Consider the following 12204-nt stretch of genomic DNA (forward strand, 5'->3'; position numbering starts at 1 on the left):
CATTTCATGCCTCACGATGTTTGTGGTACAAAGTGTGTGATAGTAGTAGTGAAATTAAGTGAGACACAAACACTAAATAAGTGTAAAGAATGCACAAAAAGCTAGAGTAGTTCCTACCTCCCATCCAAAGGAGCTGTCTTTGCCTGCGGCCCCGTGATGCTTTGTGCTGTGCAGACCAAACCTCTCACCAGCACCAATATGGGTCTTGGCCCACACACCCAGGCCGGCACCAGGCACAGAGGATTCCCGCAGCTCCAGGTCGCTGGGAATGGGAATGTCATCAGGAATGTAGACAGGCGCCTCATAGGGCGAGCCCTCCTTAGGTGTAGTGAAGTCCTGGTCATTGCTGCTGCTGCTATTGTTGTGGAGGTGGTGGTGTGAGGCATAGATATGGGGGTGTAGTAGGTGGTGGTGGTGGTGATGGTTGTTGTTTGGATGGGAAGGAGCTGGTGAAGGTAAGGGGGACATGTTGACGACGCTGTCTTCTGCGTCTTCTTCTGGGCTGTCAGCACCACCTCTGCTGCCAGCTGCTAAGCTCGGGAGATCAGCTTCTGTGTCGTACATGCTGTCCAACGGCTCACTGTCATCTTGAAGGCAAACAGAAACACATACACGATTGTTAATAGGAAGCACAACCACCATGGAGGGAAAATTAATACTGGCTTAATTCATGCCAGAGATACAGCAATTCATATCTTCAACCTCAACCTAGGACACTACATATTTAAAGATTTCTTGGCTCTAAATTAAAAATACACTTCAGTCGCCAAACCTCTAAACTGTTAGAAAACCACACTATACAATGAAAAAATAATCATCAGATGGGCTTCAGCTACAAAATGCTTAGTTCAGTGATTTTCCAGAAGAATCTGAGAACAGTCATGCACATGAAGAGAAGGAACCGTTGGTTGGCAAAGTCCTTGATGGGAGCAGTTCTTAGGTTCATCCCAGTCCTGCCAAGATTCATCTTACAAATAATAGTCTGATTTATCAGTGACCTGCTTAGCCTTGTCACTTGTTATTATTGTCACAACTTGATATTGACAGCATGATTGTGCCAGCACTCCAGGATTCCCACCAATGGGACTGAGAATAAAGATTTAAAAAAAAAAAAAGGTTTGAGCATAACCGAATTTATCTCAGTGTATTATTAAAGAATTTATTGTGGACAGTGAGTGTTTGTAAAAATGTGCATTTTTTCTACATAGATTTTAATCAGTCCCAACAAGTGCATACATTAGCATTTTTACTCACTAAGTTGAGCACATCTCTGTGCATCTTCTTTATTTCCTGGGTAGTCTTGGTGTCTTTAGTCAAAGCACTACCACACTTATCACTATCTAAACACAGGCAACTGCAACAGCAGGCAAACTAGACCCAAAATTACAGCGGGCATTTTTCCTTGCTGCCAACCTGCTGCCCGAGGTTTTAACTGGACCTGCAACATGGAATTTTAAAAATTGCTTGTTATTGCAGGGACATTTATTATTTTAAAATGAAAGTTTTTGGTTGAATTTTGATAAAAAGGTTACAAGTTAAATAAAGTTACATAAAGTTCACATCTGTGTATTTATACTGTAAATGTCTATCTGCTTGCAGGAAGGCTGAATAAGCTAATCAAGAATCCCAGCTGAAAAAGAGTCATCACAGAAAATGTGTACGAGCACATTCATTTTGTAGTGAATCACTTTTTTGTTCTTTGATAAATATTTGGGTTTCTGGCCAGATGTGGAGTGTGAAAGTTGTTAAGTTAACTGACATGTAAGATTTAAATGTGTAATGTGAAACTATGAAAGCATGCGACAAGGGCTTTTCAGCCTCTGGCAAACCTGCACCCTGTTCATGTAGATTCGGGAAACTTATCATATAAAAGCTGAAGCCATAAAAGCCAGCCTTTTATAACTGATTTTGCGTCATCCAGTGATTTCCACTGGAAAAGAAACCGTTTTTTTTAATGATCACTGTTTCATAGGGGTTCAGACCAGGCGTGCAATTAAGCACTGGAACATGCGAGCCAGCAGTAGCTTCCACTTTTCACAGATCAATTAAAGTTTTATAACTTAGCCCTATCTGCTGCTCTCTCTACACAATCAAAAGTGTTTTCAGGCTGTTAAACATTTTTTTAACCCACTCTCCCTCTTCACTCCCCCACTGGCACTTGACCCATTGAGAGCAATTTTGACAACTAGAGAGACAGCCTCGGAAAATCTATTAAATACCATTTGGCTTTAAGAGCCTCTGTGCACGAAAAATGCACACATCACTACGTCAAATAATTGAGTAACAAGAAGAAGGAAAAAAAATCCCTTTTAATTTTAATGAACAAAACATCTTTTGTAAAACACATGAATCTGTAAAAAAGAGAGAGCAGAAGTGGCAAACAGTGTGATATTGCACAAGTTCAGCTTTCAGTAATTTTAAGTTGATTCATAAAAAAGGAGATGTGTGAGAGAAAAATGGGGAAGCTCTTTCTCCTCCCCTGTAGTAGACCATGTTTAACTAATGACGACGACAAAAAAAAAAACAACTGATGAGAAAAGTAACCAGAAAAATATAGGGGGCCAAGAAAAGGGAGGAGGAGGAGGTGAAGAGTCTAACAATTGACGACTGAGCTGCTTTTAAACAGCTGTGTGTTAACTCTGGGTCTCAAAAGACCCAGAAAGAGATGTTAGGTTCGCCTCCCTCAGGGCTTCTTAAAAACACCCGGGCCAGATAGTGCCTTCCTCTCCCTGGCTCCTTATGTTGTTCTTTCTCTCTCTGTTCCTCTCGCCATCTCTTTCTCTTTTACGGTGAGCTATTTATCCTGATTACATCAGGGGTCAATCATTAATTCGCACCTTGGGGGTCCCACTGCTGGCCATGGCTACAATGGGCTGCTTGTTCAGCGGCTGTTATTTCAGTGGAAAACTACTCTGCTCTGCCTGAAAGCCAGGCCTAGGCCACATGAAGGCATCCCATTTATTTGATAAATTGTAAATGCGTGCCATAAACGGAGCTCTTTGCTTTGTAGCACGGCTTGCAATAACAAAGATTTTAGGGCACGTATGAGCACAGATGCAGGCTCTCACACAAACACACATCTGTTTGCAACTGAAGGAGTTGTTACAATGCTCTAAACACATGTGCAAGAGATCAGATGGTGTTGTAGGTAAAGATGATATCTCATAATTACTACATGTCACAGGCAAATTACAAGATATGACACAGATATGACATTTATAGACACCAACATCTAAAATACACCTCTAATAATGTCCAATATTTCAAAGGACAGGTAAATAACAATAGCAGGAGCGATTAAAGAAAAAAAAAACTTTCAATCATTGCTTCCTTTCAAGAGTCAGGACCAAAAAAACAATAAGATATCAAATGCTGATAACATTGTAATCAGCGTTGCCATGGCAAAATAACTTGACATGGTGCTGAAAATCAGCAGTTTAATCGGAGGGCTTTACAACAGGCAAATTGTTCTGTGGTTGTGTTTTAATCAGAGCACTCTCGACTTAAATGCAGAAAGATAGAGATCTGGAGTCATTTTCTGCCGTCTGCCTGGACGCACACAAACACATGTGCTTTGTGGCATATGGACTGAGCAGCATTGTCGATGTGGTCTGAGTAACAAGAAACAAAACTGACTGCATGCAGGCTAAAAAAATTGCAGAATAAGTAGTCATGACTTCAATGAAAAAGTCATGAAATTTGTAGTCAAAGATACAATTTTATTTCTGCAAAAGGATCCAGATACTGAACCTAAAAAACTGCAGATCCTTGGAAAGAATTTATACAGACCCAGGTGCATGTTTTACTTTATACATAGTGTAATGTAATGTAATGTAGTTATGATTACATAAAAAAGAGAGCGTGTCCCAGTGACTGCCATCATAAAACGCATACGCACGCTATTTTCTCTCGCTGCTTTATCCAACACACATACACAGACTGTATCTTTGTCTGGCCGTAAATTGATCTGGTTCAATTCAAAAAGAAAGCCAGCCACTCATGAAAAGACAGTATCCAGGGAAAAGGCAAAACTATGCTAAATTCTGCACAGACTCCAAATATGGTGAGAAAAGATCGTCTGGTGAAAGAAAAAAAAAATCGAAGGCAGAAGGAGAATGTGTGGACCTTGACAGATATGAAAAATGGGTAGCTGGTTGAGCAATAAATGACCAAATATTTTGATGTGGTATCTTGGTGCATACATGTGTGTGGGGCAGCATGGAAAGCCAGGCCAAATCTGCTGTTTATGCCATTATATTGTGTCAATATGGTCCCACTTAGCTGGCCTATTGGGCCACATCGTGAAATTAGTACCTGTTCCTCTGTAGTGTGCAGGGCTTTGATGATTCTGTCCACACACTGTACACCATTTTTTTCCATAGTGCCATTTTATGTGCATATATATATATATATTGTATAAATGGAAGGATGAGACGAGCCAGTCAAAGGAGTTGACTGTGTGCATTTGTGTGTAGTGAGTGGGCAATGGAGGCATGATCAGCTACAATACCAGCAGGCCTCTCTGAGAGAACACCACACTGTTTCCCCTTGTAAACGCACCAGGGAGCATTTCCAAGCAACGCTTAAAACTGCAACACAGTGGAGGCAGAGTCTATAGAAAGAAAGAAAGAAAGAAAGAAAGAAAGAAAGAAAGAAAGAAATGCGTGCTCCCAGTATAGCAATAGCTATGCTATGTTTCAATATATGTATTGCATAAGCTGTCATTAACGCAGTGTTTGCTAACACTCAGAGTATTGCCTTTAATGTATTCTCTGTGCTTATATGGGTGTCTTCATATTGACCGTAGAATGGGAGGGGAGACATTCTCTCATTTAGTAGTGTGCAGGAAAAAAAATAGATGAGTATTTTCTTTTTAAAAAGAACTGAATTTGTTCACAGCAGCTCAGTAAGAAACGGGTGAGTGTGCATTTTTGTGTTTGTGAGTAACACCAATACAACACGGCTGATGTATTGATGTGTCATTTGTGCTGACCAGCCTAAAGCAATTCCATCCTCCAATAAAGTGTGTGTGTGTGTCTGTGTATACACTGAGATCAAGCCTGCAGGCTGGCAGTATAGGACAGCAGGCACCATCCTGCAGCTGAGAGCAGGTGTGTGTGTGTGTGCGTGTGGTGGCCCTGTGATCTCAAGAGGCTCTGGGGACTAGGCTGCTGCAGACATTTATTAACAGGGCAGATTAATAGCACTAGGAGAAAACATGTTCACAAACATGATAAATATTAATAATAATCAATATTGAGTTACATTTGCCAAATTGAGTTGCAAACATCACCCAAGGGGGAGGGATGGAGAGAGGAGGGAGGGTGGAGGAGCAGGAAGAAGAGGAACGTGGGGAAAAGAGGAGAGAAGGCAGAAAACAAAGAAAAATGAGATAAGAAGGTGAAATACCCAGTCTTATCTTACCAGTTACTAAAGTAAAGATCTGAGTCAGCTTCGTTTTAATAAACTTATCCGGCCATGGAAAATGTATGTGATACAGGCCATGGTATTCCTATGTAGAAATCCCCACTGCAGCGGCTGACAATGTTCCTTAAGCAACAACACGTTTTGTATATTTCACATTCTGCAAGACTACAGGGACAATTTTCATATAGAGCACTTTTTGAATCAATTTTATAGTTCCAATAGGTTAGATCTTTAAAGAGCAAAATGTGATTTATGAAGACATCCAAACAGTCAGTGGAAGGAAGACTGTCAATATCCACAGAAAAGATGGAAATCAATAAAATCTATTGGCAATAACTTACTTTTAAGACTGCTTTAAAGGTCACAGGCAGAGCATAACATATTAAGAAGAGCAGTCTTTTAAACTTTAAAAAGACCTTCTACTATTGCAATACTCTTCATTGTCTCGTCATCTGAGAGTGTGTGTGTGTGTGTGTGTGTGTGTGTGTGTGTGTGTGTGTGCGTGTGTGTCCTGACACACCCACTTCTGGTGCAGCTTCATTTAGCAGGCCATTCAGGAGGCTAGACAGCCAGCTAAGGGAGCACCAAGGCAGACAGCTTGCAGAACAAACCCATCCATTCTTATTAACCAGGGAGGAGCGAGGTCCAAACAGTGTGTCCATTTGTATGCATACATATGCTCGTGTGTGCAAAGAGGAAATTTTATTGTAGGGTTAATATTAAATGTGTAGAATTTTTTCAGTCAGAATCTTGTGAGATCTCAGCCATTTGTTTTGGCATCAATATTCTCACCCTGTCATCTTCGAAACCAACATAATTACATAATTAGCCAACAGATTCATGAGTTTAAATTGGTTATTACATATTACTTTATTAGTAATTACTTTTCTCTGATTGAAATGTGCAGCTGTGCTTTTGAATATTCTTTCTAAATAACTAACATTGTTTGGGATGTATATTCACTGTGTAATCTAAGGCTATACTTGTGTGAAGTGAAGGTGGACTGAAAACAGCATATACCCATGCATCAGTCTATTACTCTCCAGCCTTGCTCCTGCTCCTCTCTTCTTCTTGCTTGCTCCCTCCAGTCATTAGCCAGTGAATTAACGACAATCGAGCGTGCTATTAATCACCCTGACAAAAGTGTTAGCATTGCCTGGCTAGGCTGGCACAAGACTGTGTAGGAGGAGGAGAATGGGGGTGTCTGTAGGGGGAGAGGGTGAGCAAGAAAGAGATGACTAGAAGGGCCTGGGAGAGCATTGAAAGGTAGTGAGGGCAAAGAGAAGCAGGACATGAGATGGAGGCAGTGCAAGAGGGCTGCTGTGAGGAAGCAAAGAAATATATGTCAGAAAATAACCACATATATGAGGATACTTACACAAAGTCATATGTAATGAAAATTACTCGACAAGACGAGACACAAGCAAGAACAAAAATAGGATAGGAATAAGGGGAAGTTTCTGTAAAACGTATAAAGGAGTCTCTAAACACACGCTATGTGATGAATTAAGTTATTTTACAGGTGTAACATGCTAAATAATATGCAGAAAAAAGAACAAAACTTATGAGAACTATGATGCAGAAATGTTACCCCACTGTGTGCTTTGTTACTGGAACATGGGCTTTTATTGGCCACAGTTAGACCTACACATAGAAACGAGACACATAAAGCCATATTTGCCAACTACCTCAACTCTCTCCTCAAAGTCTTCCCCTTACTCGCTCACATCTTCCCAGAGTAAGACCACCTGCTGGGAGGCCTGAGCTGTGGACGTCAGGTGGGTCACAGCCATCACACAGTCCCATGTCATCAGGCTGTCACACTGAATGGAGCTGACATGGTAGATATGCTAATCCACTTAGCTTCAAACTCAGTCAGAAGGCCGGTATGCAGCCCGCAACGAGCAGAACACACACAGACACATTAAGCCATGTAACTCTGAACTTTCCAGAATATGTATATTAGATTAGATCTGATGAAGCTAAACGATCCCTGTGGGGATATTAAGCTGGTGCTCAATAGGATGTATAAGATAGGAGATGAAAAAGGAGCAACATGTTAACACAAAGACCTGCAAATATAAAGCAAATCAATTCAATAGCCCTTCAGAAAATACCATCTTTGTGCTTTGAGCTTTTAGAATTCAGGTTTTATTATAATCCTGTTTGATTTTAATATGATCAAATGATGCTGTTATGATTAGTAAAATGACAGACATATTTTGATAATCACTCTAGTAACAGTGTGTTTCGTTCAATTTTATTTATCATGCAATTTAAACATGAGAATCATGCATTTAAGAGCATTTTTCAGCCTTTTTGAATCTTTTTTTGAATATACTATAGACAAAATGTTCTGAAAAATCTGAAAAAAATGTTTATAACGTTTTAATAAAAAGAACAATGAAAAAAATAAGTTTTGAATGAGGGATAGATCCTGCAAACAATAAACTGATGAGCAAAACGGTTAAAGTGTTACAGAAATACAACAATGCACTGTATTCTCACTTGTGCATTCACATACACCACTCAAATCACTCTGCACCAAAGTGATCAAAGTCAGCCAGCTAGCAGCTAGGTGTCAGAGTTCAAAACTATTGCGCCACTCAGTCAGATGATATCTCAAACCGATCCATCGTATTTCCCGACCATGACTTCCCCTATTAGGAGCTGCGGCGGTGCTATTACTAATCTGTTCACTATCCCACAGAAACAGGAAGGAAGAGAGGGAAACAGATGGAAAGCCAGGAGAATGGCAAGCGAGGGACACAATGCTTACTGCTCCCTTCCTCCTCCTCCTCATCCTCTCTACCTCCGTCTCCCTACACTGCTCTGGTCGTTCTCTCGCTGTCCTCGGAGCGAGCGAGAGCGGAGGCTCACAATCAATCTGACAATACTGTATACAAGTGGTTGTGAACAATGGAGGCTAACCACAAAGAATTCTGGGAACAGGGGCACAGCCTTCTTCTCCTCCGGGTGGCTCCTGCATGCCGGACCCATCGATACACATCGGTCTGCTGAGACTGACCGGTGCCAGAGAGACGGGGAGGGAGCGAGAGAGAGAGAGAGAGTGAGAATATGGAGATATGATGCTTCATAACTCCACATTCTACCCTTCTCTATAATCATGCACGTGTGAAAAAAAACATCATCTTCAAAGTCACAAAAATATTGCACAGGTGTAATTATACATATAGTTATATGCATTAGCTTAAATACATACATAACGTGACTGACACGCAGGTGTCAATTCTTCTCATAATTACACCACTTAATTAACACTTAAAGAACCACAGAGGGAACTGGGAATAAATAAGGAGTGTGCACCACTGTGCATTGTGTGTGTGGGGAACTGCTGCAAAGCCCACAACATTACTGGCAAAAGTATTTCAGATTTAAATAATAACAATGCTGTAAGAAGAGAAAAATAAAAGAAGGAAATCAAAAAGTAGAGATAAGACATGAGAGAAACAGAGAGAGAGAGAGAGAGAGAGAGTGAAAGAGTGAGAAAGACAGGCAATTTTGTCCCTTTCCTCTGGAAGTGTGCAGGGTGTGGGGTGAACGTGGTCCATTTGGAAATAATTGGCTGGTAATTAGGAGGGGGTCGACAGGTCGATTTGGGAACAAATGGCTGTCTTTAGCTCAGGTGGTCCTCCACATGAGATAATGGGAGCTTTACCCCCACACTTTCCTTTCCTCCTCCTCTCACTGCTTCTCCCCACTTATGTGTGTCTGTGTCTGAATACATAAAAGTAATATTGTGACTAACTTTTCTATTCATTATCAGGCTGTCCACAAGAAACTCATCCTGAGGAATAAACCGTACTACTGTATATATGCAGTAATCTAGTGGTGGGGAAGGTAACAAGAGCCTGTTTCGATTGTCTAAAACATAGCATCACAGAGTTGGACTATACTTCTGTTAGAAGAAAATAGCCCACTTAATGGACCCCTGAGATTTACCTGACCCTTAGACAATATGTTGAAGAGCTCATCTTCTTCACCATGGACCTTTGTTGTAGCAGTGAATAAAGAATAAATAAAGGTAGCAAGACTTCACAGGGAAGTAATGCAATGCATTTAAGCGTGTGTAGGCACACATGCAAATCTCAAAAGACAAGAAAAGAAACCAAGAGATCCACTGGAACACCCAAATCCAGATATACAATTGATCTAGCACCAAAACAGTTTGAGTGTACACTGCCCTGCTTCACCCTCACTCTCTCACCCTCTCTTTGCTGTCCTCCCATTCAGTAGTGCTTGTTTGGCTTCCTGCTGTTTGTGTCCAGACAAGGTCTTGATCTGAATACTGATTCCCCATTGATAGGCCTGCACTTCCGATCTAATTAACTTGTTTTGTCTTTGGCTAAATGGAAACGTCTGAGGGAGGGTGAGAGAAAGAGAGAAAGAAAAAAGGGGAGCGACACCAAACAATGTCACTGATCTTTGCAGGAGACGCACCGTAAATAACAACAAGTAAATATAAACAGGATGGAGGTTGAGGAAGGACATCATCCGGTGTCTACATTGAAAACAATTGCTTTGAGGACACATATTTATCATAAAGTACAGCAAGAAAACAGTGAACAAGTAAAACAACAACAGTGAAAAAGTAAGCCCATAAAGAAGTTTTGTGGGCAGAATGTAGGAGCACAGATATGTTATAGCCCCCCTCCATAGTATCATGTAATATTTGTATCATATAGTGTATTATTAGTTTTATATCAGGAAATGAGAGCAAAAGAAGTGTCCATCTGGTTTTCCTGATGTATTGTCCTCTAGTCCCCTGTGTGTGCATCCATTTCTGTGCATATGCGGCCCTTGCAGCTATTTAGCCACAGCTACTTCATAGAGGGAAACAGGGCAACAGAGGACACCATACAATAGGAGAGACACAAATACAGTCAGTGAGGAGGAGAGGGAGGCAGACAGAGACGTCAATGTGCATTGAGAGAAAGATAACAACGAGAGAGTCTAGTGACAAGAAAAGACAGGAAGGCGCAGGGGTGGGGTGGTGGGGTCAGATAATGACATATGACCCAAAATAAACTGTGTAAACAAAAGAAAGAGAGGCTGAGAGAGAGGGGCTGAGGGTTAAAGGAAGAGGAGAGGGGCAAATGGAGGGAGGATCAAAGGGGATGTCCGCCGCTGATACTGCACCTCAGATAATGTGTGGTGCAATTAGCGCACTGTGACGATTTCCATTAGGGCTAATCAAATATTTATACTGCCTTCTGAGCATGTCACAATGCTGCCCTGGCCCTTCATATCAATGTGACAAATGCCTAATGAGAGAGTGGGTGTGCAGACAGTGAGGTGGAGGGACAGATAAAAAGGGAGAGGGGGAAAAAAAAGCAGAGGCAGAGAGGTGTTAGAAGTTAGCTCCATCTCCCTCTTTCACATTTGGTTTGCAAATGTTAGGCCTCTGTCATCAATTACATGGCTGGTCTGGTGGCAATGAGCAGCTATGTGTGCGTGATGAAACAAGGACAAGGATGCTACCCTTCCTAGAGCCATTAATCAAGCTGTGCTGGATGCAGCACCAGTCCAAATTGGGCTCATCAGTCTGGGCTTTAAGCAGGAATCAAGGCACAATCATTGGGGAGAAAGTAAAAAAGAAGGATAATAAGTGAATTTACATTGTTTAATACTTCTTCATCATGGTGCCATTCCACTAAAAGAGAACACCTGCTACAGATTTTGTCAACTAACTGGAAGGAAGATGTGTGTATATACCGTGTTGTTGTTTTGAAGTCATCTGAACTCATTGTTCTTCTATATCCTACTAAGTGTGATTATTTCAAACATCCACTCAGGCTAGAGCCTTAAATCATACATTTACTGAGCCTGAGCAATTTTCTAAATGTTATTTTAAAGGCTTCCATAAACTGTGTGACACATATGTGCATTGTGAAAATGAATTCACATTAACCATTCCTGGCCAGTGGCTCAAACAACTGAGAGGTTAGGGGTAACAAGATAGGCGGGCCTCCAGAGGTGAGAGGTCAAGTCCTGGTCTGACAGACAGATGGAGGAGAGTGGTCAGTACTTGAAAGATGAGAAAGGAATGAAGGATGGACCTGGTTGGGTGCTGTGACAGTCTGGGAAATGGATCACCTACTGCACCGGTGTGACAGCAGAAAGGGTCCCACATTAACAAGGAGGGTTAACTGGCCAGTAAGTGAAAGAAGAATGGAGTTATCAGCACAGAAAATGTAAAGAACACAGCAGACAAATCTGCTAAAATACAGGTTACTGAATATAAACATGTGCAATTACATTTTAGATAGAACTCAGCTGATAGGACAGTTTTTGTTGTTGTCACTAATAAATAATAAATTTGTATGATAACAATTTTATCATTATTATTATTTTAATTAAGAATGCGGAGTGGTGAAATGTCAGAAAAAGCTTAGATCTTAGATGTGTTCATTTTGCAACAGTCCCTTTCTGCAAATATCTAAATATTTTTCAATGTGAAGCCAATTGACAAGTGTAACCTCCGACAGACCTCCCTTTTTAACCTACATAACTCAGGATAATGTCAGGATAAGATGCTGTGGCAGGTTAATCTCTGGCACAAGTGATAACATTCAGTGGTGAAACCAAGACAGATGAGTATTGATCCCCTAGTTGTTGAAGAAGGGGAAAATAGATAACTAGACCACTTTATTGATATTGAGTAAGTCGGGGGGTTTGTTTAAAAAGAAATTGTGAAGAATAAATTACAGCCAGCAACGAAAAATAAATAATCCTATGTGTGCAAACCGAAGCCGT

At 41.0% G+C, this 12204-nt stretch overlaps 1 protein-coding gene across 7 annotated transcripts in view; it reads right to left on the reverse strand.

Moving 5' to 3' along the window:
- The window catches only part of prdm16 (PR domain containing 16), a 144145-nt gene that overhangs the window by 95109 nt on the left and 36832 nt on the right, over positions 1-12204 (reverse strand). For all 7 annotated transcript variants that reach the window (XM_028409076.1, XM_028409077.1, XM_028409081.1 and 4 more), the window contains exon 2: positions 118-587. In XM_028409076.1, the coding sequence (XP_028264877.1) occupies positions 118-587 (470 nt within the window). The remainder of the gene's footprint in view (positions 1-117; positions 588-12204) is intronic.

This window comes from Parambassis ranga, chromosome 7 (genome assembly GCF_900634625.1).
Source record: "Parambassis ranga chromosome 7, fParRan2.1, whole genome shotgun sequence".
NCBI lineage: Eukaryota > Metazoa > Chordata > Actinopteri > Ambassidae > Parambassis > Parambassis ranga.